The following is a 24,711-nucleotide window of genomic DNA, read 5'->3' on the forward strand; positions in this document are numbered from 1 at the left end:
CCCCCCCCCCCCCCAAAAAAAAAAAAAAAGAAAGGAAAGAGTTTCCTAGGAGAGAGAGAAGGTCGTAACCACTCCAAAGTTGGCACACAAGGTTTGAAGAAACAGGAAAGCACCTTCAAGACTGAAAGCTATTTTAAAACTCAGAGGCAGGTCCTTTGGCTGCTTAAACCTAGGGCATCCATCTTGTTCTTTATTCTAAAGTGAGCCTGATATCAAAGACCCAGGCCCGGTGGACGGAGGCATTCTGGAGTTGAAAATGGGCAATTGGAATCAGGTGTAACTACTAAGATGATTGATGGAAGAATTCATCCCCTGGGCCTGTTTGCTGTGGGAAAACTGGGAGTAACATTTTCCTCATGAATGGTGAAAGAGCTGGTTTTTGGGCACATCCCTCCAAGTATGTGGAATTAAGTGTCTAATCTCTAATGAGGTGTCCAGAAGAAATGACGTTCATGTATTATTTTGTTCACTGCACAATTAGTTAATTCACAGTTGACTTGAGGGACTTGAGGGTCTGAACTTGCCATCATTTTCTCCTTGCTATCCCCACACACATGCTTTTTTTTTTATGTTGTACTGAGGATGGAACCCACTGCCTCACATGTGGTAGGGAAGTTCTCTACCACTGAGCTACAACCCCAGCCTCATACAGTTAATCTTTGGGAGTTAGACTGTCTAAATACTAAATAGCTCCTGGAAACAATTCTCCTGAGAGATCTTGGTACAATGTTTACAAAGTACAGTTACTTTGCGCCTCTCTTGGAACAGAAGTTCTTTGGTCTCCTGAGAAAGGATACCTCTAAATAAAGGCAGGGGTGGGGGGGGGGTCAGCCTATGGTGTGGACTTTAAGGGTAGAAACAAACTTGCGCCATACCAAAACTAAACTCTTTCATTCGGGTCCCTGATTGCTCCAAGGGGGTTTTAGGACTTCCTCAGCTAGCTGTTAGGGTGATGTTAGGATGGGAGGCAGGGGGAAGTCGCCCCCTTTTGACAGTACTGAGGGTGTGGCCACTTCTTTGGGTACAGAGGAGGTCCTAGGTCAAGACCCCTGGGGCAGCATTGTTAGCAAATAATTTGCCCTCTGGTGGCCAGAGGGTGCTCTTGGTAATGCAGTAGGGGCTGTTCTGTGGGGAAGGGTAATGTAACTCATCACCAGATCTGTGGGGGATGCTGTGTGGGCAAGATGACTCAACCTTTCAAATTGTCTGCTTTTGAGAGAATTCTCTTCCTTGGGTAAGTGGGGAAACTGCATTGCAGTTTTTTTTTTTTTTAATATTTTTTAGTTTTCGGCGGACATACATCTTTGTTTGTATGTGGTGCTGAGGATCGAACCCGGGCTGCAGGCATACCAGGCGAGTGTGCTACCGCTTGAGCCACATCCCCAGCCCTGCATTGCGGTTTTTGCAGGCTTAAAAAATGCCCCCCTCCCCTTTCAATGAGTCAACTAATGAAACAGCATACATTTCCCCAGTTAAAAAATGTCTCATTAAATGCAGAATGGTTGGTCCAGGTGTCACCAGGCTCTCTGTACTGCCCTAAGAGATTAGGTGAAGGGAGCTGTGCCCAAGTAATGCAGTCTGAGTCTTCTATGTTGGGCAAGGCAGCCTCCCGTGGGACATGTATAACAAATAATTTCTATGAACGCATTTCTGAGTTATTGTACTTAGCTGAAATATATGGGTATTCATCTCCTGTGTAGTACAGCTGCTTTAATTAGAAGCCTTACATTAGAAATAGTTTTAGTGTTGAATTTATAGTTTTACAAACAGAATTAAGGACTGCATCCCCAGTGACTTCGCACATTTGATAGTTGACTCCAAACAGCAGTTACAGAAGCTGCTTGTCTTTCTTCAATTATTGTGACATTAAGGTGGGGTCACAGGAAAACCCATTTTATTTCTTAAAGCTGTGTATTTCTTAACATTGAGGCAACAAAAGAAATGCGGAAATGGCTTTTGAGCAGGAAAGTAGGAAAAAAACAACTTGCAGCATTTGTAAGTTGTAAACTCACATTACTTAGGTTTTAGTTTGCTTCAGCTTTTATGTAGCAAAGTCAGGATGGCCAAGACTAAAACAGATCAGGTTAGAGGAAAATGACTCATTTGACAATTACCTCAATTTCTGAATCACTCCAAATGCTTAGTCAAATCCTAGTTAACTGGTGTGCCACAAGAATGAGTCACCCTGTGAGCAGAGTTTTATTGTAACCTTGCTGAGGGTTTCTGTGAAATGTTTATGAGTTTTATTTGATTAAAAACTTAGAGAACATTGAGTTGTCATTTTTAATCAATTGTGGAACAGATAAAAATAGAGCTGATAGAATGTATTAAGACCATTCTTTTTTTTTTATTTTTAGTTGGACACAATACCGTTATTTTATTTATTTATGTGGTGCTGAGGATCTAACCCAGGGCCTCACGTGTGCTAGGTGATCGCTCTTCCCCTGAGCCACATCCCCAGCCCAAGACCATTCTTAATACCATATTAGTTTCTGGAACTCACATTTTCACTATAGCGAGACTTAAACTGAATAATTGAGTAGTCTAATTATTTGGGTCTCTTTTTTTTTTTTTTTTTTAGTATTTATTTATTTATTTATATTTGGTGCTGAGGCTTGAACCTAGTGCTTCATATTTGCCAGGCAAGCCCTCTAGCACTGAGCCACAACCTCAGCCTTACTTGGGTCTCTTAAAGAAGCTGTTGGGGAGAAGGTGAGCTTGGGCTGGTGGTGGTGTGCAGCCTCTGGCTGACTCTTCCTGCCTCCTGGTGTGGCTACTCAGAGATAGGGGCCCTGGTAGGGCTGCAAAGCAGTGCCATGAGACCACGCCCCTGCAGTGGTTTGTGCCTCTCTGCACGTAGGAGGGAGAGCTGGGCTGCAGTACCTCTGGTGGCCTCTGAGAATCCCCCACATTTTGTCCATAGGCAAAACTCCTGGGAAGCTCTGGTGCCAGCAAGCAGTGTTTGGAATACAGGCTGGGGCTCTGGTGGGGAGATGCCACCACCAGCTCTATATACTAGGGCACTGAGGTTGCTGATTATAGCATTTCAGAGTATGGACCAGCTTAGGGGAACTCTGCTGGCAAAAAAATTCTCTGAAGGGAATCCCATCCCTTCCAAACATCTTTAATTGACCTACAGTTCATATTTCTTAAACTTTAAACAATGTTTAAACTCTGGAAATTAGTGCAAGAAAATTTGCCTCAGCAGTGTCAGTCATGACACATAAAATGCAGAGTCTGTCATATCCATTTTGGAGAGGAGCCCAGGAGTTTTGATTAAGAAGTAGGGAAGTAGAGACTTAAATCCTGCTATCCTACCCTTTGGTAGTTAACATTAGAGAGCAGACTAACAAATATCAGCTGGGCAAACATTTTTGAAGTCTGACAATACCAAGTATTAGCAAACATGTGGGAAGGCAGGAACTCACAGTACTGGTTGGTTGAAAGTTGATACAAGGACTGGGGTTGTGGCTCAGTGGTGGAGCGCTCGCCTAGCTCATGCAAGGCTCTGGGTTTGATCCTTAGCACCACATAAAAGTAAATAAACAAAAATAAAGGTATTGTGTCCACTACAACAGCAACCAAAAAAAAAAAGAAAGAAAGAAAGTTGATACAGACAGTGTGGAGAGCAATTATTAGGTTTAGTAAAATAGAAATAAACATTCTCCATAACCAAGAATTCCACATTTCTGGGCTATATAGAAGCTCACACATACTATGAGTTGTTGTAGGAGACATACTATGTTGTTATAATATTAATAGGGGAAATTGGTTTAATGCCCAGGGCAGGTAAGGGAATACATAAATGATCTCTTTGTGCAATGGACTGGTATGGTAGTTCACATGAACTAGCTGGATCCTTATAGCAACTGACTGGATGGATCTTAAATGTGCCGAGTGAGAAAGAAGTTATTCAGCGATATGCACAGTACTCACTTAGGATATTAAAAATGGCCAGTATATAGATAAACTGCATGAACTTAAATGAACTAGGAATATACAGAATTCATATTAGTGATTTGGGTGCCAAAATTGACAATAAGGAGTAGGGATGTTAAATGGGAAGGCTTAGAGGAAACTGGAGGGGGAAGAAAAATGAACTGTATAAAATTTTTATTTTTAGAAAGTCTGAGGAAATTAGAACTCATTGTTAATGGTCAGTTCTGGGTGGTAGAAAAACATGTTAGGGATTTTGTTGTTGTTGTTGTTTTGTTTTTTTCCCTCCCTAATTAAAAAAAATCCAAAATAATACAAGTAAACCTGTAAAAGCTGCTTTAGGGGGGAGACTGGTGCTAACTAGGTCAGTGCTCTTGGACAGCTGTCACTGCTTTTTCTCAAGTCCTGTCCCCTACCCCAACTGTGGTGTAAGGAATCTGCTTTAAAAGCCGAACCTCACTTTATTCAGGCCATAACCCTGGCTTTAGAGGTCTCTAAATCAGGGTCCCAGGTTCCTGGCAGCTTCCAGAGTTTGGGAATCATGCCTAGAAGCACTATCCGATTGCTTAAGCTTATTAAGAATGCACCATGTGCCAACCCAACAAAAGCTTCTCCCAAAATTTCCACCTTCAGGTTGAAATCAATTCTCTGCTCTGGCCATCTAGGATAGAACCAGGGAATCCTTGGCATTTGAGGACATCAAGTGTTCTGACTCTGGACTTCCTGTCCGAAAACTGAGTGGTAGTGGTCTTTCATTTAACATCAGTGTTTTGTTTTTTTTTTTGTCCTATTCCACACTGTAGTTTGAAATAGTTCCTTAGGCTCCTGCTGATAGGTTTATGTCACTTGTTCTAACCCTGAAGAATAAAAGAACATTGTCATCTGCCTCCCCCCCATCCCCAGCAGGAGAATTTTTCTTGACCCTACATACAAATGGGTTCATTTTTTGTTAAGCTGGTTAACACCCAGATGTTGCCTTCTGTTACAGGCCCTGCTTGAGGTAGAGAGTAGACTTCAGACTGAGATCTCTTCACTAGAGGAGATTTTATTGTCTGTACACAAACGCATTGCTGTGTTTTAGGATGAACAGACCTTACCAGAGTCCCGTGGCTAGCTCATCACCCAGTTTGTGTTTCCATAGTCTACATAGGGTCAGTCTTGGAGATTCTTCTTCCCTTTTCCATCTTGAGAAAGCAGGCTGACCTGAATGCCAGCATATTATGGTACAAACCTTTCTGATGGATGCTGGAGTTCTGAAGAGTTGAGAATTTCCATGCTGGCATGGAAAACATGAAGAGCTTATGGATGTCAGAGCAAGGAACTCTTGGACCTCCCAGCAATATTTGAGGAAGAAAGTGGGCTTGAAGTGCCATCATTATTGGGTTGGTCTGTATGATGAGGTTGGTATTGAAGCATAATTGGTACAGAGAGCCCTGCTGATTGAAAATTGGCTTAAACAGATGAAGACTCATAGGTCAAGTTAGTTTATTAGGGCAGAATGATTTGGATCTTTGTGAAATGTAGAGTTGATGGAGTGAAGCATGAATCTTTTCCAGCATGACCTGACAGTGGTGCTGCCTGCAAGAAGCAGAGCATTTGCTATTTTTTTATATGGTTCTACCTTCTGGTTTTTGAGGAATGGTCAAAGAATTGTGTCTGGCACAAAGGAAACTAATATAGGAGACAACTAAGATGAGATGGGAAAGGGTAGAATTGGGCACCTGGAGTTAAGCTGTGCTGTGCCTGCTACCACCTGTTAGCCCAGGCTAAGCCCTCGAATGGTGTCTCATTTCTCACAGAGGAGAAATGGCTCTGAGGAAGATCCTACTGCAGGGGCTCAGGCTCAAGAGTAAGCCTTTGCCAGTACCTGGGCACGGTGTTTGCTGCTATCAGGGAACACATCAGGCTTCCATTCTCAACTGGAGGTTGGCTTTGCACGTCTGTGCCTCCTGAGGAGGAGGATGCAGTAGTGAGTCAGACTGGCATGGGAGGGGCCGCATGTCCTGGCAGACACTGTCCAGGCAGCCGGCAGGCAGAAGGGGAACATTTCCCGGAGGTACACCCTAAGAAACCAGGGCTGCTTTCTGGGGCCAGGGGAGATCCTAGAGGATGTTTTACCAACAACTCTAGGTGAGAAGTGGGAGGGATAGGCAGCTTGTGTTGGGGAGCAGAGGCTTTTTTGGAGAGTCAGGAGGGCTCCAAGCAAGCTCTTTTTGACTACTGGTGTGTAAATCTAAAATTCCAAACACATTTTCATTTCTGTACTTAATAGCAAAAAAAGTAGAGCTTATAGACTTCAGATTTAAATTTGAGATGATGAAATAGGGTCTGTTTGACGCCAATATATAGTTGCTAATGGCATTATCCTGGTCCTGGAGACAGCCCTGCTATACCAGAACATCCTTGTCACAAAGGTACTGTGCTTGAGAGTAGACTAAACAGGAAAAGAAATTTGCTGGATTTGGGCATGGAACTAACAGACTTTTGGCATGGAATTGTCCTTTGGACTGTATTACTTTTTTTTTTTGGCCTCAAGGTTCTCAGTGGATCAGGGTTGACCTTCCTAAGTCATTGAAAGTGGCCTACAAGGCTTCTGTGGTTTAGGGCCCAAGGCCTCTGCCACATTTAAGCAGAATATTTCTGAAGGAGAGAGCAACAGTTAATACCTGGAACTTCATATTTCTTTTAATTCCAACAATTTTATAGGTGCTTGTAAATATATTACTTATAGAAAAAGTATATGTAAAATTCTTCATAAAAATATTTAATGTTAGAAATTTTATTAATAAGGAAAAGAAAAAAAATTTGCTGTAGTTCTGCCACCCAGACAACATACTGTTAAAAAAAAAAAAAAAAATTGGTATATGTCCTTTAGACCTTTCATGAATGTTTAACTTGGTATCCCTTTCCCACAGTGGGGGACTAAGTTCTTCCATAGAGTAGTGGGGGTGTTAGTAAATCACAGGATAAAGAGACTTCAGGGTGAGGCGGTTTTGGGGTGTTGGGAGTGTAGCATCCCAACGGATTCTATTAACAATTTCTTAGAATGCTTCTGTGGTTTTCTCTGTATCATAGCTGAACCTTTAGGAGTAGCTTCTGCTCAGACACCTGATTATTAAGGTAACTTTCCCTTTACCCCTAAGAGCTTTAGTTACACTCGGCTTTTACCTTAATCCTTATTCAGTTCTCCAGGGCAAACCTTATTCAGCTCTGAGCGATGTATGCAAGTGGGGCCAAGGAGCGGCCAAGGTGCTGAGCCAAATAAAGAGGGGTATATCACCGAAAACCCAAGCCCAGGGAACCAAAGGTATGACTTGATAATGAAGTGGCCCCAAGCTAGTCTTTGAAGGAAGACCGAAGGTCTAGAGAAGAGCCAGTTGATGGGTTTTCAGGAGAATGGAATGAGTGACTCTGTCCCACTCATCCGGATCTTGTGTTCTTCACAGTACAGTCTTTGGACTGAATGACATTCTGTGGAGGCTACAGCAAGGCCTTTGTGTTCTGGTTGGCCTGATGTGCCAACTCAATGATGTTCCCTTAACAGCCAGATTTACCTAAGCCCAGCTGGGAGTCCTGAAGGCTTATGAGCCATGCCTCAACCATGAGTGTAGATCAAGGGGCCCTGTTAGTAATTTAGGAGTTCCTCAGACTTGGGGAAGCAGGAGAGGAGGTATAACTTTCAGAAAGGCCTTAAATTAGACAGAAGGTCATCACACTGAACTGCCTCCAAGTACTAGATGCCAGGAGATACAAAACCAATTAGTCCTGGAGAAGAGGACTGACTTTCTTTTTGGTACCTAGTATATATATAAGAGGGGTAGGAAAAACTAATTGAAATCAACAGTATATTTTTCACCAGGAATAGTTAGCTAGTATCTTAGTTCCCTTTTAAGAGTTTTCAGTTCTGAGCTGGGCATGGTTACTCAACACCTGTAATCCCAGCCACTTGGGAGACTGAAGCAGAAAGATTCCAAGTATGAGATCAACCTCAGAAATTTAGTGAAGCTGCCTCAAAATAAAAAAGGAGTGTAGCACAGTGGCACATGCCTGTAAACCCAGCAGCTTGGGAGGCTAAGACAAGGCCAGACTTGGCTTTGGTGAGGTGCTTAGCAACTCGGTGAGACCCTGTCTCTAAATAAAATACAAAATAGGGCTGGGGATGTGGCTCAGTGTTGCGTGCCCCTGAGTTCAATCCCCGGGACAAGAGGGAAAAAAAAAGGAGTGAAGAGGTACCTCAGTGGTAGAGTGTCACTGGGTTCAAACCCCAGTACCACTGCGGGGGGGGGGGTGTGTGTGTGTGTGTGTGTGAAATTTTAAAACATTCAGTTTTATAGTTGAAGGCTTGTAGCCATCAGTTTTCCATGACTGGTCACCACTGGTCGCAAAGCTCATTGGTCCTTTACCAAGCCTTCTTGGAGATGGCAGAGGTGGTTTAGATGCATGCTGTCCCAGAGTAAGGGTCCTTGATTTGAGGCCCTGAGATTTGGGGAAAGGTGGAGCCAGGGCTAAGGACAGGCTTATTCCTAACCTTTGGCCAGAGCCTTTCTTAGAGTAGCCCTTGTTCTGAGGACTTTGAGAAGGATGTCTGGCTTCTGGTTCACATCCTTCCCTGATAGTTCTTCAAATGCTGCCCAAAATCCTCTCCTTGGTCTCTGTACTCTAATCAGCTAACCAAACACTGGAAGCTTCTCCTGAATTCTTCAGACTCTAATCAGCTAACTCACCGGCTCAGTGAGTTTAGTTGTAGGTCAGTAATAAAGTAAAGCAAAGGTCAGGACAATTGTAGGGATTGTGACCTGGGCTGGTTAATTGCCTGGAACAGATGTCCTGTTGTTGAGAGGCAGCACACTTGTCAGACTTAGAAAGGGAAGCAGGTGGAACATTAAAAATTAGTTGGGGAGATATCATTTCCTTATTGGGGCTGTCTTATTAATATAGTTGTAAAAATTTGACATTACCTTGTGTGTGTTACTAGGGATTGAACCCAGGGCCTCACATATGCCAGGCAAGTGCTCTGCCACTTAGCTACGCCCCCAACCCATTTGTAGTGACTTTCTCTATTTTTTGGTACCAGGAAGTTAACCACTTTATCAAAGGCACTTAACCACTGAGCTACATCCTCAGCCCGTTTTTTATTTTTCAGACAGGGTCTTGCTAAGTTACTGACGCTGGCTTCAAACTTGCAATCCTTCTTCCTCAGCCTCCCGAGCCACTGGGATTGCAGGCATGCATTATTTGCCTAGTTTGTATTGACTTTAAAACTGAATCCGTACCATTGTGATTATCCTTGGTTTTATTTATTTGTTTGTTTATTTATTTTTAATATTAGTTGTAGATGAACACTTTATTTTGTTTATTTTTATGTGGTGCTGAGGATCGAACCCAGTGCCTCACATACGCTAGGCAAGCACTCCACCACTGAGCTACAGCCCCAGCCCTATCCTTGATTTTAATTGCATTGCTTTGCATATATATGAAACTTCTCAGACCAAAACTAGGGGTGTGTGTGTGTGTTTCTTTAGAATCCTGGGTTGAAATATTTTGCATTCAGGGTTCTCTTTCTAGTTACTTTTCTTCCTGTTGATGGGGACTACATTTTGTTACCTACTATTACCTTTTAGGAGCTGAAGAATAAACTTAGATGGCACTCTGAATAGTGAAAGCAGCTAGGATTCTGGAGCTAAGACTTACTGGGCAGTGGTTGTTTCCACAACCAGGGAAATTGCTTGGGTTTGGGTGAGGACTATAAAGGGGCTATGTGGGTGCTTCACACCAAAGCAGATATTTGTAGCTTTGAGACTGCTTGCCATACAAAGATCTATACTTATTAAGGAGCTAAAATATGAGGTACAAACAAGTTGTTTGTATCGCTGGAAGATTGGTTACAACTTCCTTTTGTGAAAGTTCCTTCAGTGCATGTAAAATGGCGTTACTTATAGGGTTGGTGGGAAAGCCATCAAAAGTAGATTCCAGCCCAGTGTAAAAGAGACCTGCTTACTCTGAGTCCCTGGGAAGGACATGGATTTGGTACGAGTTTTTAATTTGTTCATTAAGGTTCTTCCCATTTGCTCACAGTTGTGGGAATCCTTTGCCCAGTTTGAAAAATGCCCACATAAACAGAGCATGTCTGGCCTCCCTGTGGCTTGTGCACAAAGCATGCTTATTGAGTTAATGTGTAAGCAGGAGATAGCCTCCTGTGCCAAGTGGCATATTAACCACTTCTCAATCTAATTGCTCTCTCTCCAATTACCTTGGACCCAGGACCTCAGAAGAAGCCTCAGCAGCCATGTCGAAGCCCCATAGTGAAGCCGGGACTGCTTTCATTCAGACCCAGCAGCTGCACGCAGCCATGGCTGACACATTCCTGGAACACATGTGCCGCCTGGACATTGACTCTCCACCCATCACTGCCAGGAACACTGGCATCATTTGTACCATTGGTATGTGGGTGTATCCCTCCCTCAAACACGGACTTCATGTGACAGTGGCTAGTTCTCTCCTGAAAAGACTAAACAAAATGTTGTAGCACATAGGTGCTCAGTGAGATGCTACATAGATTTCTTTTTAAAAATTTTTTAGTTATCGATAGGCCTTTATTTTTATTTTTTTATATGTAGTACTAAAGAATTGAACCAGTGCCTCTCAAATGCTCAGGATGCGCTCAAACACTGAGCTACAACCCTAGCCTGCTACAAAGATTCTTGTGGGAACTGGGGTCAAAAAGAAGTTGCAATAAAGTATCCTGTATTTTCTGCTATAGGCAAAATTTAGAGGATGTTCTTTCTTTTTTTTCTTTTTTTACTCAATGCCTTTATTTTTATGTGGTGCTGAGGATCAAACCCAGTGCCTCATACATGCTAGGCAAGTTCTCTACCACTCAGCTATAATTCCAGCCCAAGGGTGTTCTTTCTCAGCAGATCTTTATAAGAACATCTCAGAGACCTAGAAAATATCATTTTGACATGCTCTGTGCCACCAAGATACTATGGTTAGAAGTCTGGATGAGCTTCAGGGAGGGCAAAGAGGGCTGGCCAAATCTTCCTTAGGCTTTCCTTTTTAGTTAGGGGCCTGCAGAATTTGAAGGAAATGGGAGGAGTATACTCCAAAATCAAGAAAGTAGCTAGCATAGTAGTAGTCTTTTATGCACTTTTGAAAGACTTTCGTGCTGTCTGGGGGAGGAAACATTTAGAGAAAAAAAAATTAAGATGTCAAGACATTTTAAGAACTTAAGCAAATTTATTGTTTTCCTACTTGTACATCCTTTTTCCTATTATGGCTCTAATTTATTTATTTTTTGATAGGCCCAGCTTCCCGATCAGTGGAAATGTTGAAGGAGATGATTAAGTCTGGCATGAACGTCGCTCGTCTAAACTTCTCTCACGGAACTCACGAGGTGAGGCTCAGGTGGATAGTGAGGTTCTGCGGACAGCTTGTAGGAAGCAGAGAGGGAACGTCACATTTGTTTAGCCACAGTAGACCAGACATGTATGAGTCTTGAGTTTTACTGTGAATGAGACATTGTCTTTACTGGCCCATCCCTATTCTCCTCCTTTTCCTTCCCACCTCTACTGGCCAAGTCTCCGTAAGCAGACAAGACCTGCTTTGTCACTGTCCGTAATTCTCCCATGTACCTAGGCTACCAGTAGCACTCACAAAGGAAGGCATGGAGGGCACTCCTGGAAACTCCTCTCCTGTGGTGAGCTGTGGTGTCTTGGCTACAGCACTCAGCACTCCTGCCTCAGGGTTTCTGCAGTGGCTCTATTGCTGCATTGAACCAAAAGGTGATCTAACAGGTTAATTCTGGTCTATCAGGATAATCAAGTCCAGAAGTATATGTCCACTGTTAATAAGTTAGGAACCAACTCTCAAGCACTAACACTATCTGGCATGCGATAGTCTACACTCTCAGCATTGTTTTCCCAGCTACCCCTTGCCAAGGGTCCTGGTGTATTAAAATAACCAGTCAGCACTCCTCAGGAGCCTGGTGGGAATGTATTTGAGCTGGGGCTTTACTTAAACTAGGACCAGGTGGCAGCTGTTGGGAAGGCTCTGTTCCCAAGTTTGGATGAAACTCATTCTGAGCAGTGGGGAGTAGGAATGGTGCAGTGAGATGGGCTGCTCCCTGAGAGATTGTGCCTTTTTAAAACTTTCAGACTTGACATGGATTTCCCATAGACCATGGGATCTCATCCTGTCCTTGATGGACCAGTGATTGAAAAAAGGAAGCTTTACCCTGTCTTCACTTCTATACTTCTATTTAGAGTAGAAAATGCTACCCTATAAGGTCAAGTGGTAAGGGGGTTGCCCTCTGGCCTTTGGAAGTTGGTATTAAGTTTGGACTAAAAATAAGTCCTCAGGAACAGCAATCCAAGAAGTGAATTCCTCCTTTCTGGGAACATGAGACTCTTCTTCATAGACTCCCAAACCATGTTCCATAAACAGCCTATGGCCTGGCGGAGGCTGACCCTCAAATGTCATGGGAGCTAGACCTGGTCCAGCAGACACCTAGGCAGGTTAAGCATAACTTTGTTGACATTCTGTAATTGTTCAGAGGGGACTTTTCAGCAAATCATCAGGAATTAACTATAAATGGTACCTTAGCTTAAAGATAATGCAAAAGGTAACAGTGGCTGGGCATGGTGGCACACACCTAAAATCCCAGTGACTCTGGAGACTGGGGCAACAGGATAGTGATTTCAGTTACCCTCAGCAAATTAGCAAGGTCCTAAGAAACTTGGTGAGACTCAAAAATTAAAGGTAGAAAGACCCGGGGATATGGCTCAATGGTGAAGTGCCCCTGGATTCTATCCTCAGTACCCAAAAAATGCAACAATGAAGATCTGCTCACCATTGATCTCCCCTGCTGGAGTATGTCACTGTCTCCCCATGCAGAAGAGGGAACAGAAATAGATTTTGAGAGTTGACCTTTGATGAGGCTTTATGACTCCTTCCATCCAGTAAAATAACACCGCCCAGATCTGAAATGGCAAGGGCTAGTGGTATCTGCTTCATCTGCAGGACAGGGGCTGGCTTAGGAGAGGTGTTTGGAAATTATCTGTACTTGAACTCTGATTCCAAGATTAGAATTAGTTTTAAGTCCCTCTTATAAGTTTAATTTTAGGCCTTACATGAGATGAAGTTTTCCCTGAGATGTGTGTTTTGGAAACAGATCTGAAACTGTCCCAGTATTGTGTAGTGACATGTAAACAGTTTTAATTTGGCTGCATTTTAGGACTCTTACTTCATGCCCACCTTCAACTAGAAACTGGGATGTACTTTTCTGCTCCTTGACAAGTTTAAGTACTCTTCAGAGAACTTTGAAATTGCTTTCTCTCTTGCTTTCTGACAGGGACATCATGTGTCTACTTCTGGTCTTCTGGCAGCTTTGGCAGTGTCTCTAGCCCCCGCTTTTGGCAGTTCACATGGGCAAGATGTGTACTTGCTGAACATGCGCTTCCATAATGCCATGTTGGCTGGAAAATAATGACTTTTAAACAACCTAAATTTAGAGGCTTCTGAGCCTTCTACAAGGACAGCACTGATGGCTGGCTCTTAACCATTTGATAACGTGCCAGCCAAACCACAGCCACCCACAGTGGGTGACACAACACATCTCCCAGAAACATACCAAAGATAACCCACATGGGTGATTTAAATAATACCTAATAATCTAATCATTATTATAATATACTGTTTTACCTCCCCCAGACATATTTGTCTTTTAAATAAATGCATATTTATTTAAAAGATTCAGTTACAAAAATGTAGTATACCACTGAAAAAAGTTAAAAGTTTTTTAAAACCTTCAAGTTGTATAAAATAGAAAGTATACAGAAACATTGTCTGACATAATTCTTTAATGAAAGTTGAGAACAAAATCTAAAGTATAATTAAGAAAACTTCTAAATGCACTTATTCTAGGAAGCAGAAATCTCAAGGTAGATGAACTATTCCATCTCAAAACACTTGAAAAAATAACCTAAAAGGGCAACAAGAAGGAATTGATCTTATATAAAGGCATAGCTTAATACAAAAGAAATTTTTCAGATTAAAAGTTGATGCTGGGTGGGGAAATAGGTAAACAGAAACTTCTGGAAAGTCTGATCAAAAATATGAAGATGCTGGGCTGGGAATGTGGCTCAGTGGCAGAGTGCTTACCTGGCATATGTGAGACCCTATGTCAATCCCCAGCACAAAAAGAGGAAGTAGTTCATATACATTAGAAGAGATTTTTAAGGTCAAGAAAGACTTAATTTCTATAAATACAGGTGAAATTGACTATTTTCCAAGAAAATATATTTATTCAAAAGGTAGAGAATATGAATAAGCCCAATCACTTTAAAAAGTTGGAAAAGTGAGTATGACATCTAGCTTCCTTAAAAATGTTAAGAGACAAATGATGAAGAGCAAACCTAATGCTTTGTACATGCTAGGCAAGTGCTCTACCAGTAAGTTCCATCCTCAGCTCAAAGCAAAATGACTTTAATAGCTAAATTTTGTATCCTTCAAGGGACAGTTTAATCCTCCATTACACTGTTCCAGAGATTATAGTAGCACAGAAATCTCCCCCATGTTCTTTTAAAACCAATACACTGACAGGGACAGACAGGGAAAGTATCAAAACCAGACTAACCAGGTTAGTACTAATGGTTAGTACTCTAGACCAATCAATCTTACTTAGAAAGATGGGCAGAAAGCATTACTAAAATTTAGCAATTCAAATCCCATAGTGTGTTAAAGGAATTTTATGACCCATGATCAAGAACGTTTTATTTTAGGAGCATAGAGTTCTACATTGGGATTAAGTAAGAGTGGTCACTATAAGATTATGATGATAATAAGTAACATTTATTAAATAATGACCATATGCTTGACTCCATTCTGAGTACTTCATGTGTTCTTTAACTCATATCAAATCAACTCTGAGGAAAAGGCATTTGACACCAGGGTGCATGGCACCTGGCATCTCAGCAGCCTTGGAGTCTGAGGCAGGAGATTGCAAATTCAAGGATAGCCTCAGCAATTTAGTGAGGCCCTAAGCAAGTTAATGAGATCCTGTCTAAAAATAATAAGAAAAAGGACTGGGGATGAGGCTCAGTAACTTTGAGAACTTCTACAAAACAAACCAGTGGGTCATTTAAAGTGTGAGTTCCAATCTGAGAAGTTCAGACACAGCCTTTAGGCAGCACAGTCCTTAGAGATTAGGTTATGGCTCCAGCTCTGCACCAACCACCTGCAAATAGTAAGCAAGCCTGCTTGCAGTTGCTGCCCTCATGGACAAAGGTGTTTAAAGGACAAGGCCCATAAAGTGCTCAATTAAGTACCCCTGTTATCAGTAATGTGTCACAAGGATTATAGTATCTAAGAGCTCTTTTGACGTCTTATCTTGACCAAGTCTTTTTTTTAATTTAACAGTAGTGGCAAAGGGAAAGAGCTTTAAGGGAAGATTCAAACCAGGATTTATTGCAAGTGAAGGGGAATTTCTTCAGAAAAAAGCATCTGACCACCTTTTCCTATTCCTCTCTAATTAGAACTCTAGAATGTGATTATGTAACCAGGTCCATATGACCTTAGTAATGAATTATTTAGCTTGGACCACTTTGAGCTTAAGTCAACAACTTTCAGTTTGAATTGTAGTTGGGATCGATAGAGAAAAAGCACAGAACCTGATCCTAACAGCTAGGGAAACCTTGTCCAAACACAAATCATGGGTCTTTTGCTCCAGTTTTCTGCTTTATTTGCTTAGGGTTCTCAGTGAGTCCTAGGGACAAGAGAACAGTTGAAGAGACACAGATGAGATCTGTTCAAACCCTTGGCTTTAGTGGGTTTTTGTTTGTTTTTGTTTTGGGGTACCAGGGATTGAACTCGGTTTCACTTGACCACTAAGCCACATCTCCAACCCTATTTTCTATTTTATTAGAGTCAGAGTCTCATTGAGTTGCTTAGCACCATGCTGAATTGCTAAGGCTGGCTTTGAACTCTTAATCCTCCTTCCTCCACCTCCCAAGCCGCTGGGGTTACAGGCATGTGCCAGTGTACCTGGCCTCTTTAGTGGTTTTTGGTTGTAGTATTCTGAACATTCCCAAAACTGGTTTAAGGCTGAGGACATTAAAGGGAGTGTATAGAGGATGCCCAGTATATGGACAGTGAGAATAGAGGATGGTGGTAGAGGTCTGAAACTTCCACAGGCTTTTCTAAGTGATCAGCTTCAGCTCTGGGGCAAGGAATGAGTTGGATCCAGGTGTGAGAGGACACTTATCTTCCCCCTTTCTCTCAGTACCATGCAGAGACCATCAAGAATGTCCGTGCAGCCACAGAAAGCTTTGCTTCTGACCCCATTCTCTATCGGCCAGTTGCTGTGGCTCTGGACACTAAAGGACCTGAGATCCGAACTGGGCTCATCAAGGGCGTAAGTAACTTGGGGAGAAAGAAGGTAGCCCGCAAAATGCCTCTTTGATAGTCTGTGTCTTGCCTGGATGCCTTGTTTTGGTGTACAAATGAAGGTTTTATTTTCATCATTGTTTTAAAAAATTTTTTTTGATCTAGTTTGCTTGAAAATGGTACTACACAGGAGCTGGTTTTTACTCTAAAAGCCACTCCCAAGTGTCTCTCACTTTGAGGAGCAATTTTTTCATATCTTTCTTCCCCCCATCATTGAGTAGTATGACATCATTCTTTCTCTGGATTATTCCCTTGAAATCTATGAAGTTAGGGAATAAGAGCATTTATTCAAGAAGATAAAAGTTTTCTTATTACTTTCATCTGGGATTTGAACATTGTTCCCTGGGGGAAAGAACTTTTCCGTTCCTGTCAGATGGTGGGTTGCTAGCTTCTGCAGTCTGGATTCTTACATTCCCTCTTGTACATGTACATAGAGCGGCACCGCAGAGGTGGAGCTGAAGAAGGGAGCCACTCTTAAGATCACTCTGGATAACTCCTACATGGAGAAGTGTGATGAGAACATCCTATGGCTGGACTACAAGAACATTTGCAAAGTGGTGGAAGTGGGTAGCAAGATTTATGTGGATGATGGACTTATTTCTCTGCTGGTGAAGGAAAAAGGTATGTGTGGGGGTCAGGTTCTAAAAACATCCCATTTCTAAAGTTTCTTGATATAAGGAAGCCGGGAAGCAAGACTGAATCAATACATTCTTAGAAATGCCTTTCATAACCCATTTATCCTCAAAAACCATCAGTCCAGCCTAATTGCACTCCTGCAACATATGAGAAGATTTCCTTTTTATTCATCCTTTATACTTCTTGACTATCTGCTTGTTTGCTTCCTTCTATATTCCATCCATCAATATGATGTAAACAGGACTGTGTGTGCCTGGGAATGATAGCTAAAATTTAAGTAAACTTTTTTTTTTTTTTTTAGTTGTAGATGGACCCAATATTTTTATTTGTTTATTTTTATGTGGTGCTGGGGATCGAATACAGGGCCTCACACTTGCAAGGCAAATGCTCTACCACTGAGCTACAATCCCAGCTCCTTAAGTAAACATTATATTTGGTGATGTATTTGAGTTTTAAAACAATTTTATGAGTAGGTATTATTATTCTTACTTAGAGGTGAGGAAACTAAGGCATATAGACTGGCTCAAGGTCACACAGTTAGTGGACTTGGGATTTGAATTCTGGTTATGGTTCTAGTGCCCACTGTGTGCCTCTGAATGGAGAGAAAGGGCTTTGCTGTCTGCTACTTATCTTCCAGTTGAGGTGTTCCCTCATTGCTCTGCCTCCCCTCCCTACTCTGTTTTGCATAGGTGCTGACTTTCTGGTGACAGAGGTGGAAAATGGTGGCGCCTTGGGCAGCAAGAAGGGTGTGAACCTTCCTGGGGCTGCTGTGGACCTGCCTGCAGTGTCAGAAAAGGACATCCAGGATCTGAAGTTTGGGGTTGAGCAGGATGTAGACATGGTGTTTGCATCTTTCATCCGCAAAGCATCTGATGTCCATGAAGTTAGGAAGATCCTGGGAGAGAAAGGAAAGAACATCAAGATTATCAGCAAAATTGAGAATCACGAAGGAGTTCGAAGGTAAGTCCCCAATCTTCCCCACTTCAGTTCCATTTCAGCATTCTGAAGGGCAATATTTATCCTGTGACTACACTTGCCTATCAGAATGCGGCCTCCCAAGATTGATCTAGACTTATTGAATCAGAGTATCTTGGGAGAGCAGAATAATTGGTGTTTTTAAGTTTCTCATGGTTTTTCAGGTGAATGAGATGCTGGAGGCTTAGCATTGTTCCATGGGCCTGGGGACTAGGTCACCAGGTCCAGGGCCATCATGCTCTACTCCTGAGCAGGAGCATTATCAGTGTTTGATAGAATAGGAAATAGCAGGTACTTAGAAAGGGGCTCCTTTTTGACATGTGGAAGCTTAGGGCCTTTTGGACTTCACCTAGAAAACAGCTGGCCTGGTAATCAGTCTAATTCTGGTATGGTTTGTTCAGCTCCCATTAGGGAAACATGGGTCCTCTCCAGGTTCAGGTTGCTCCACCTGAGCTTAACCATTTTCCCAGTGCTCACAAAGTAGAGTCAAGTGAGTATGATCAGTTTTTAGTGACACTGCTAAAAACCCAGACTTACTCATGTGGTTAGGAGTGTCTTGGGAGGGTGAGAAGAGCAACCTCTTTGCCATTCTGTTAAGCCATGGGTGCTAATTGACTTTGGCTCAAACCACATCAGGCAAAACCACATGGGAAGGAACCAACATAAAATGTTCAGCCTTCAAATGTTCTTGGCTAAATGAGGTTGTGCATTTTTGTATCAGAAGCAATCAGCAGGCCTTGGGTTTACTTTCTTCCTTGGAAGTGGTGATTGGACAGTGGAGATTGTAGAGAGATAATCAAAGGGGCTCCTTATAGGAGGCAGACAGAGAGGGAAAAGGAGCCCATGGGACTTCCGAAGAGACCTTGTCACTTCCCCTTGTTTCCCCTCAGTGAAGTATCCATATTGGAGTTGAAGAAGCCTAGCAGAATTGTTGGCCCATCCTGTGTGGCTGAGATTGCTGGAAAGTTTTATCTCTTCCACACATTATATATGGATATCTATGTCAGGGAATCTCTGACATCTTCTGGTCAGTAGTTGTACTTGTGGCCCTTGCTCTCTTTATCTCTTCCCCATTTTCTCATCAGATTTGATGAGATCCTGGAGGCCAGCGATGGGATCATGGTGGCCCGTGGTGATCTAGGCATTGAGATTCCTGCAGAGAAGGTCTTCCTTGCTCAGAAGATGATGATTGGGCGGTGCAACCGAGCTGGGAAGCCTGTCATCTGTGCTACACAGGCACGTCCCCCCTCCTGTATTCTCCTGTTCATTTTCACATGCTTGCATGGGAAAGCTGTAGAGCCTAGCTGGTCTCTTCCTATGGACCCTATGGCACTTAACATACACACTCATATCCCCACCCCCTGGTGCACTTACACAAGTTGTGCTCTATGAACCTACACACTGTGTCCCAAGGATCAGCTTACAGTCATTTGTCTCTGAAGAGAGCACAGGCCAAGTCTTATCAATGCTTTGTCCTTTTCCAGATGCTGGAGAGCATGATCAAGAAGCCCCGCCCCACCCGGGCTGAGGGCAGTGATGTGGCCAATGCAGTCCTTGATGGAGCTGACTGCATCATGCTGTCTGGAGAAACAGCCAAAGGGGACTACCCTCTGGAGGCTGTTCGCATGCAGCACCTGGTGAGTAATTAGGGCCCACCCTGTGCCCTAGGCTTCCAGCTGGTATGGAGGCAAGCTCTAGCACAGAGCTTTTTAGGCTTCTGCATCCTCTTAACCAGGGTCTTTCATGGTCCTCCAAGTCACTGCAACAAGAGTGAGGGGGTGGGGGTGCAGGGTGCCTCCTGGTTTGTTTGTTTGTTTGTTTGTTTTGTCTTCCCTTCACACACCCTCTCCTATTTCCCGAGGCATCCTCCATCAGACATCACAGTGTTTCTGTGGCTCCTTTCCTTGATTTAAGTCCTGGGGTACTGATTTAGTACTTTTAAACTCTGGACAGTCCAGAGGGCCTGAGTGCCTCTGCCCTATTCTGAAAAAGGCCATGCTCCCAGCTGTGCTTACTGTTTGCCTTCTGATTTGATTCCCCACCTGTGGGCCTGCACTGGTGGGTGTTGCCCACATGAGCTGCCTGAGCTAGCCTTGCATGGTGCCTTCAGCATGGGATCTACTTTGATGTGCCAGACCAAAAAGTGACATCAAGTGACTAGTGGAAGGGCACTGCGCCTTGCGGGCTTTGGACTGAGAACCTTTGGGGAGATATGGGTGTTCTTTCTCCCTGAGAAGGAGTTCTTAGAGATTTCCAGCTTGGTTGTGTCCTTCTGCTGCTCTTGCTTTTCAGAGATAAGAGTTCCAGTTCCTTTGTCCTGCTTGATCCCTCCCTGGAACCTTCCAAAGAATTAACTTGGGGATTAGTTTTTACGGCTGCTTGTGCCTGATAATATAAGTGTTATGAATTAACTTTTTCCTGGTAGTTCTAGGTCAGTCTCTGTAACATACACCTCAGTGAAATTTCCCTGTATCTGTTCCCTTTCTAGCCAGCAAAGGAACCTTGCCCTTTAGCCCTTTGTGTTATCCCCCTTTTCTTCAGGTCCTCAAATAACTGAAAAAACAAACCAACTCTGTACTAAGTATCTCTTTTACTTTATATATATCCTGTTACTGGGCTTAAGTAGCCTTCTGGTAGTGAACTGAGTTCCTACCCAAGATTCTAGTCCTTAAGGCATCCTGGTGAATTTCCCCATGTTGAAATGGGTAGAAACCTCATCCCTTTTCCCAGGGATGTTTCTGTAGCCTGGCCCTGGGCCATCCATACATCACCCCATTTGTGTGATATGATTGCTGTTCCAGTGGTCAGATACTCTTGGCATATTCTCAAAGCTGCCCTATGGAAGGGTGCTCCTAAGTCTGTCCCAGGTGAAAGTGCCCCTCAGCCTATCACCTCTGGAGTAGCCACCTTTCTGCATCTCTACATGTCCCCCCTCTATGTCTTGCTTAGTTATGTGACTTTCTGGCCTCTGACCTTGACTTGATTTATTGAACTTTGAAACCAGATTGTGAGTACTGTTATGTCTTTGGACAAGTCACTTAATATCTCAAGACCTTGTCCTAAAATGGATTAGCTGAAATATTTAATTATAACCTTAACATTAAATATTCCCTGCCATTATTAGTAAATATCATGTCAAATCCTGTGTCCACATAATCTTCATATCTCCCATTACTTCAGTTTGTAGTTGCAGGTTACATGAATATAAAGCCTGGGTTTGAGAACAGGTCTGCTGACTTCAAAACCAGTCTTGTCTCCTGCAGCATTGTACTCTAACAGCAGATAAGGAGAGGTCTTTATTTGGGGACTGTAGTGAGGTCAGAGACTAAGATTCAGCTCTGGGTTCTGAATTCCATGTCATTTCTTCCATACCCTGGTCTTTCTGTGAATGGACAGGCATCTTAGAGCTGCAAGGCTTGGATTGCATGGCACTGCTCAGAAGATAAGTTATGAGGTCTGGGCCAGGTAGTAGCTGCTCCTCCAGGTGGTACAGGCCTCTCCTTTCTATCATCAGTTAACACTGGCCGCCACAGCCTCCCTTAACAATTCATGGCTTTCTCCTATGTCTAACTGATGCAATTCATGACCCATATTAAGAGCTAGGCAGTACCAGGTATGGTCCTGTTTCCTGTTCATGTCTGCTATCCTTTGGGCTGCATGCACTCCATTCTTATAAAAAGAACACTTTTAACCTGGTATACCCTGGCACGCATCTGCTTATACTGCTGAATTAATAAGATGGTATTAGTCTTATCTACCGTTCACTAAGGTACTGATAATGGCATTATAATCCTCTAAAGCTTAAATTTTCTTTCTTAGTCTTATCTGAGCAGGCAGTCTATAAATAACTTACTGGCTTTCTTATGACCATTTTAATCATTAGATTTTAATCAGATGTCTTGTTAAACATGTCTGCATGCTCCCACAGGCCTCCATATCTTCACATGGCTGTGCAAAGTGCCCCTCGCAAGTTAGCCAGTTTCCCTTCTCCTAATTTGAGAATTCAGCTGTGTAGCTCTGGCTTTATGTTGACCCCAGCTTTGCAGCGTTGTTCAGTCTGTTTCCATGGCAGGCCTTGGAAAATACACTTTATCCATGAGGCAACCCTGCCTCATCCAGACAGCCATGTGAGGAAGGAGGCCCTGTTTCTTGCTATAAGCTGTGTCATGAGGCAGCGTGGTCAAGTCCTCTGCCAGGGAGTAGTGTGGGTTCAGTCTAGGCATGTCTTTATGCCCAGCTGCTAGAGCCTACCCACCATATTACTATGGCTCTAACAACAAAAAAAAAATCCTTCTAGGATGGAAGTCCCAGTTTCCCCTATATCAGAGGGGAAGAAACATAAGTTGAAGCACAAAATTCTCCATACCTCCTAAAGCAGGTGGACTTCCACCGTTCTGCCTCTGTGTCTGCCTGAACGACGATTTAACCTAAGGTTATCTTACCTTCCTCTCTTATTAATTCCCCGTTCTATCTTTCCATGTGTTGTCTCTTGTTTTGTTTGGTTTGTTTGTTTTTTTTTTTTCCTTCTTTATCCCTTTTCCTTGCCCTTCCTTCTCCTAAACCTTACAGATAGCTCGGGAGGCTGAGGCTGCCATGTACCACAGCAAGCTGTTTGAAGAACTTGCACGAGCCTCCTGTCTCTCCACAGACCCTATGGAGGCCATGGCTATGGGCAGCGTGGAGGCTTCTTATAAGTGTTTAGCAGCAGCTTTGATAGTTCTGACGGAGTCTGGCAGGTAGGGCCCCAAGGGCAGGTACCACTGTAGGATAACCAACTTCTTCCTTGCTCCAGCCAGCCCTGCACTTGGCCCTGGCACACAGCCTCTTCTCATCTGCAGGAAGGCAGCCAGGGAGGTCATGACAGGGCAGGATCAAAGGGTCCTTTGTCTCAATAGGCATGGTAGAAGTCACAGGCACCTGGTGAAGGACTGCTTCCTGTGGAGTTTTGCTCTTGCTCATCTCCAAACCTCCAGTGACTATGCTCCTCTTGGCCTTTGTGCCCAGGGATATGTTCCTTGCCAGCTGTCTGTAACTTTTTCTCCGTCCTTTCCCTTTGTGACAAAGCTCTGTCCCCCTCTTGTCCCTCTGGACGGATATTGCTCCCCTAGATTGCCCGTGAGGCAGAGGCTGCCATCTACCACTTGCAATTATTTGAGGAGCTCCGCCGCCTGGCGCCCATTACCAGCGACCCCACAGAAGCCGCCGCCGTGGGTGCTGTGGAGGCATCCTTCAAGTGCTGCAGTGGGGCCATTATCGTGCTCACCAAGTCTGGCAGGTAGGAGGTGGCAGTGGCTCCCTGAGGATACCCTGGTCTGTGGCACCTCTCCTTGGGGGTCCTGGGAGTCGTGCATTGAACAGTGTTCAGATGATGCTGAGTCAAGGTAAGGACTGTCTAGCTGCCACCTTCCCAGCTCCCTCAGTCCAGGATCCCAGCATGGGCAGAGTTCCTTCCTCGCGCCTGGAGGACTATAGTATAGGCAGCATTCAACAAATATGTTAAATCATTTGGATTCAAAGCAAATGATTCACAGTGAACTATTAAAAATTGCATAATGATGGATAGGCTCTAAGTACCAACTGCAAATGGTTATTTGATATTTAAAAGCTGGTCTTCTAGCTTTTAAATGGTGTACACCAATAATCTCAGCAATTTAGTGAAGCCATAAAGAACTTAGCAAGATCCTGTTTTAGAATTTAAAAAAAAAAAAAGTGTGGGTGTAGTTCAGTGGTAAAGGGCCCCTGGGTTCAATCTCCAGTATTCTCCCTACAAAAATTGGTCTTTAAAATAGCATAAGATAGGGGCTGGGGTTGTGGCTCAGTGGTAGAGTGCTCGCCTACCATGTGCGGGGCCCTGGGTTCTATCCTCACCACCACATATAAAGATATTGTGTCTAATATAACTAAAAAATTAAAAAATAATAGCATAAGACAACCAGTTTTGTTTGTAGTAGTTACTGTGTACTTTTTAAAAAATCATTTGGAAAATTAATGCTGTTCACTATGCCCCTATTTGGTACACTGGTTCCTGTTTGCACCCCAAAGATGAGTCTGTCCAGTCTAGGAAAGGTTGCTATGCCATTTTGCTGGTATTCTTTGGAGCTAAGGTATTCAGGCCTGTGGTTGGTCTTGGATTTGAGGTTCCTTCCTAGCCTGGGACATTGTCTTACTGTCTCTCAATCTTCTAGTCTGGGGAGTGTCCCCCTTGACCTCGACAGCAGGATGGGGAAGGTCAGGGTAAAGAGGAGAGACAGGCAGTGCCCATGCACTGAGGAGTGGCAAGTGGGCTTCCCAAAGCACCAGGTTACAGGGTCTGTGTGGATTCCCTCAGCAGAGGCTCCACGCTCTTGCCTAAACAACCATTAGGATTGACCTTTGTGGAAAGGGCCAACCCTTGCTATTTGGCTATTTTTAGCTCTAGTCTTCTGGGATTTCACTCAGCTGGACTGGACTTCAAGAGCTATTTCTCCCTGAAGGATGTGTATGGAGGCCAAACTTGAAGCAGTGTTCTGCTGTGATCATCTTAAATTTCCCTGACACCTGTTGTGTATCCTCAGAGCTTGCCTTCTAGGGCCCAGTTCTTTCTGCAAGGCGCTCCCTAATTTCTGAAACACATCTGCATCTCTAAATGTATAGTGTCAGTGTTCAAGGAAGCAGTTGGCAGAGGGATTTCAGAGTTCCTGGACATGCTTCCACACCACCATTCTGTTTTTGCCTTTTGTGTAG

At 43.4% G+C, this 24,711-nt stretch overlaps 1 protein-coding gene across 4 annotated transcripts in view; it reads left to right on the forward strand.

Annotated features, from left to right (window-relative positions):
- Pkm (pyruvate kinase M1/2) overlaps positions 1-24,711 on the forward strand; it is a 28,944-nt gene that overhangs the window by 1,701 nt on the left and 2,532 nt on the right. Inside the window, exons 2-10 of one of the 4 annotated variants that reach the window (XM_015480469.2) lie at positions 7,121-7,243; positions 10,198-10,376; positions 11,238-11,329; positions 16,214-16,345; positions 16,812-16,998; positions 17,703-17,973; positions 19,074-19,224; positions 19,473-19,625; positions 22,558-22,724. In XM_015480469.2, the coding sequence (XP_015335955.1) occupies positions 7,158-7,243; positions 10,198-10,376; positions 11,238-11,329; positions 16,214-16,345; positions 16,812-16,998; positions 17,703-17,973; positions 19,074-19,224; positions 19,473-19,625; positions 22,558-22,724 (1,418 nt within the window). In that variant the 5' untranslated portion in view covers positions 7,121-7,157. Of the gene's footprint in view, positions 1-7,120; positions 7,244-10,197; positions 10,377-11,237; positions 11,330-16,213; positions 16,346-16,811; positions 16,999-17,702; positions 17,974-19,073; positions 19,225-19,472; positions 19,626-22,557; positions 22,725-23,096; positions 23,268-24,711 lie in introns of those variants that run through there. The other 3 variants (XM_048793411.1, XM_015480467.2, XM_048793410.1) reach the window with 3 other exon arrangements.

This window comes from Marmota marmota, unplaced genomic scaffold, assembly GCF_001458135.2.
Source record: "Marmota marmota marmota unplaced genomic scaffold, marMar, whole genome shotgun sequence".
Classification (NCBI taxonomy): domain Eukaryota; kingdom Metazoa; phylum Chordata; class Mammalia; order Rodentia; family Sciuridae; genus Marmota; species Marmota marmota.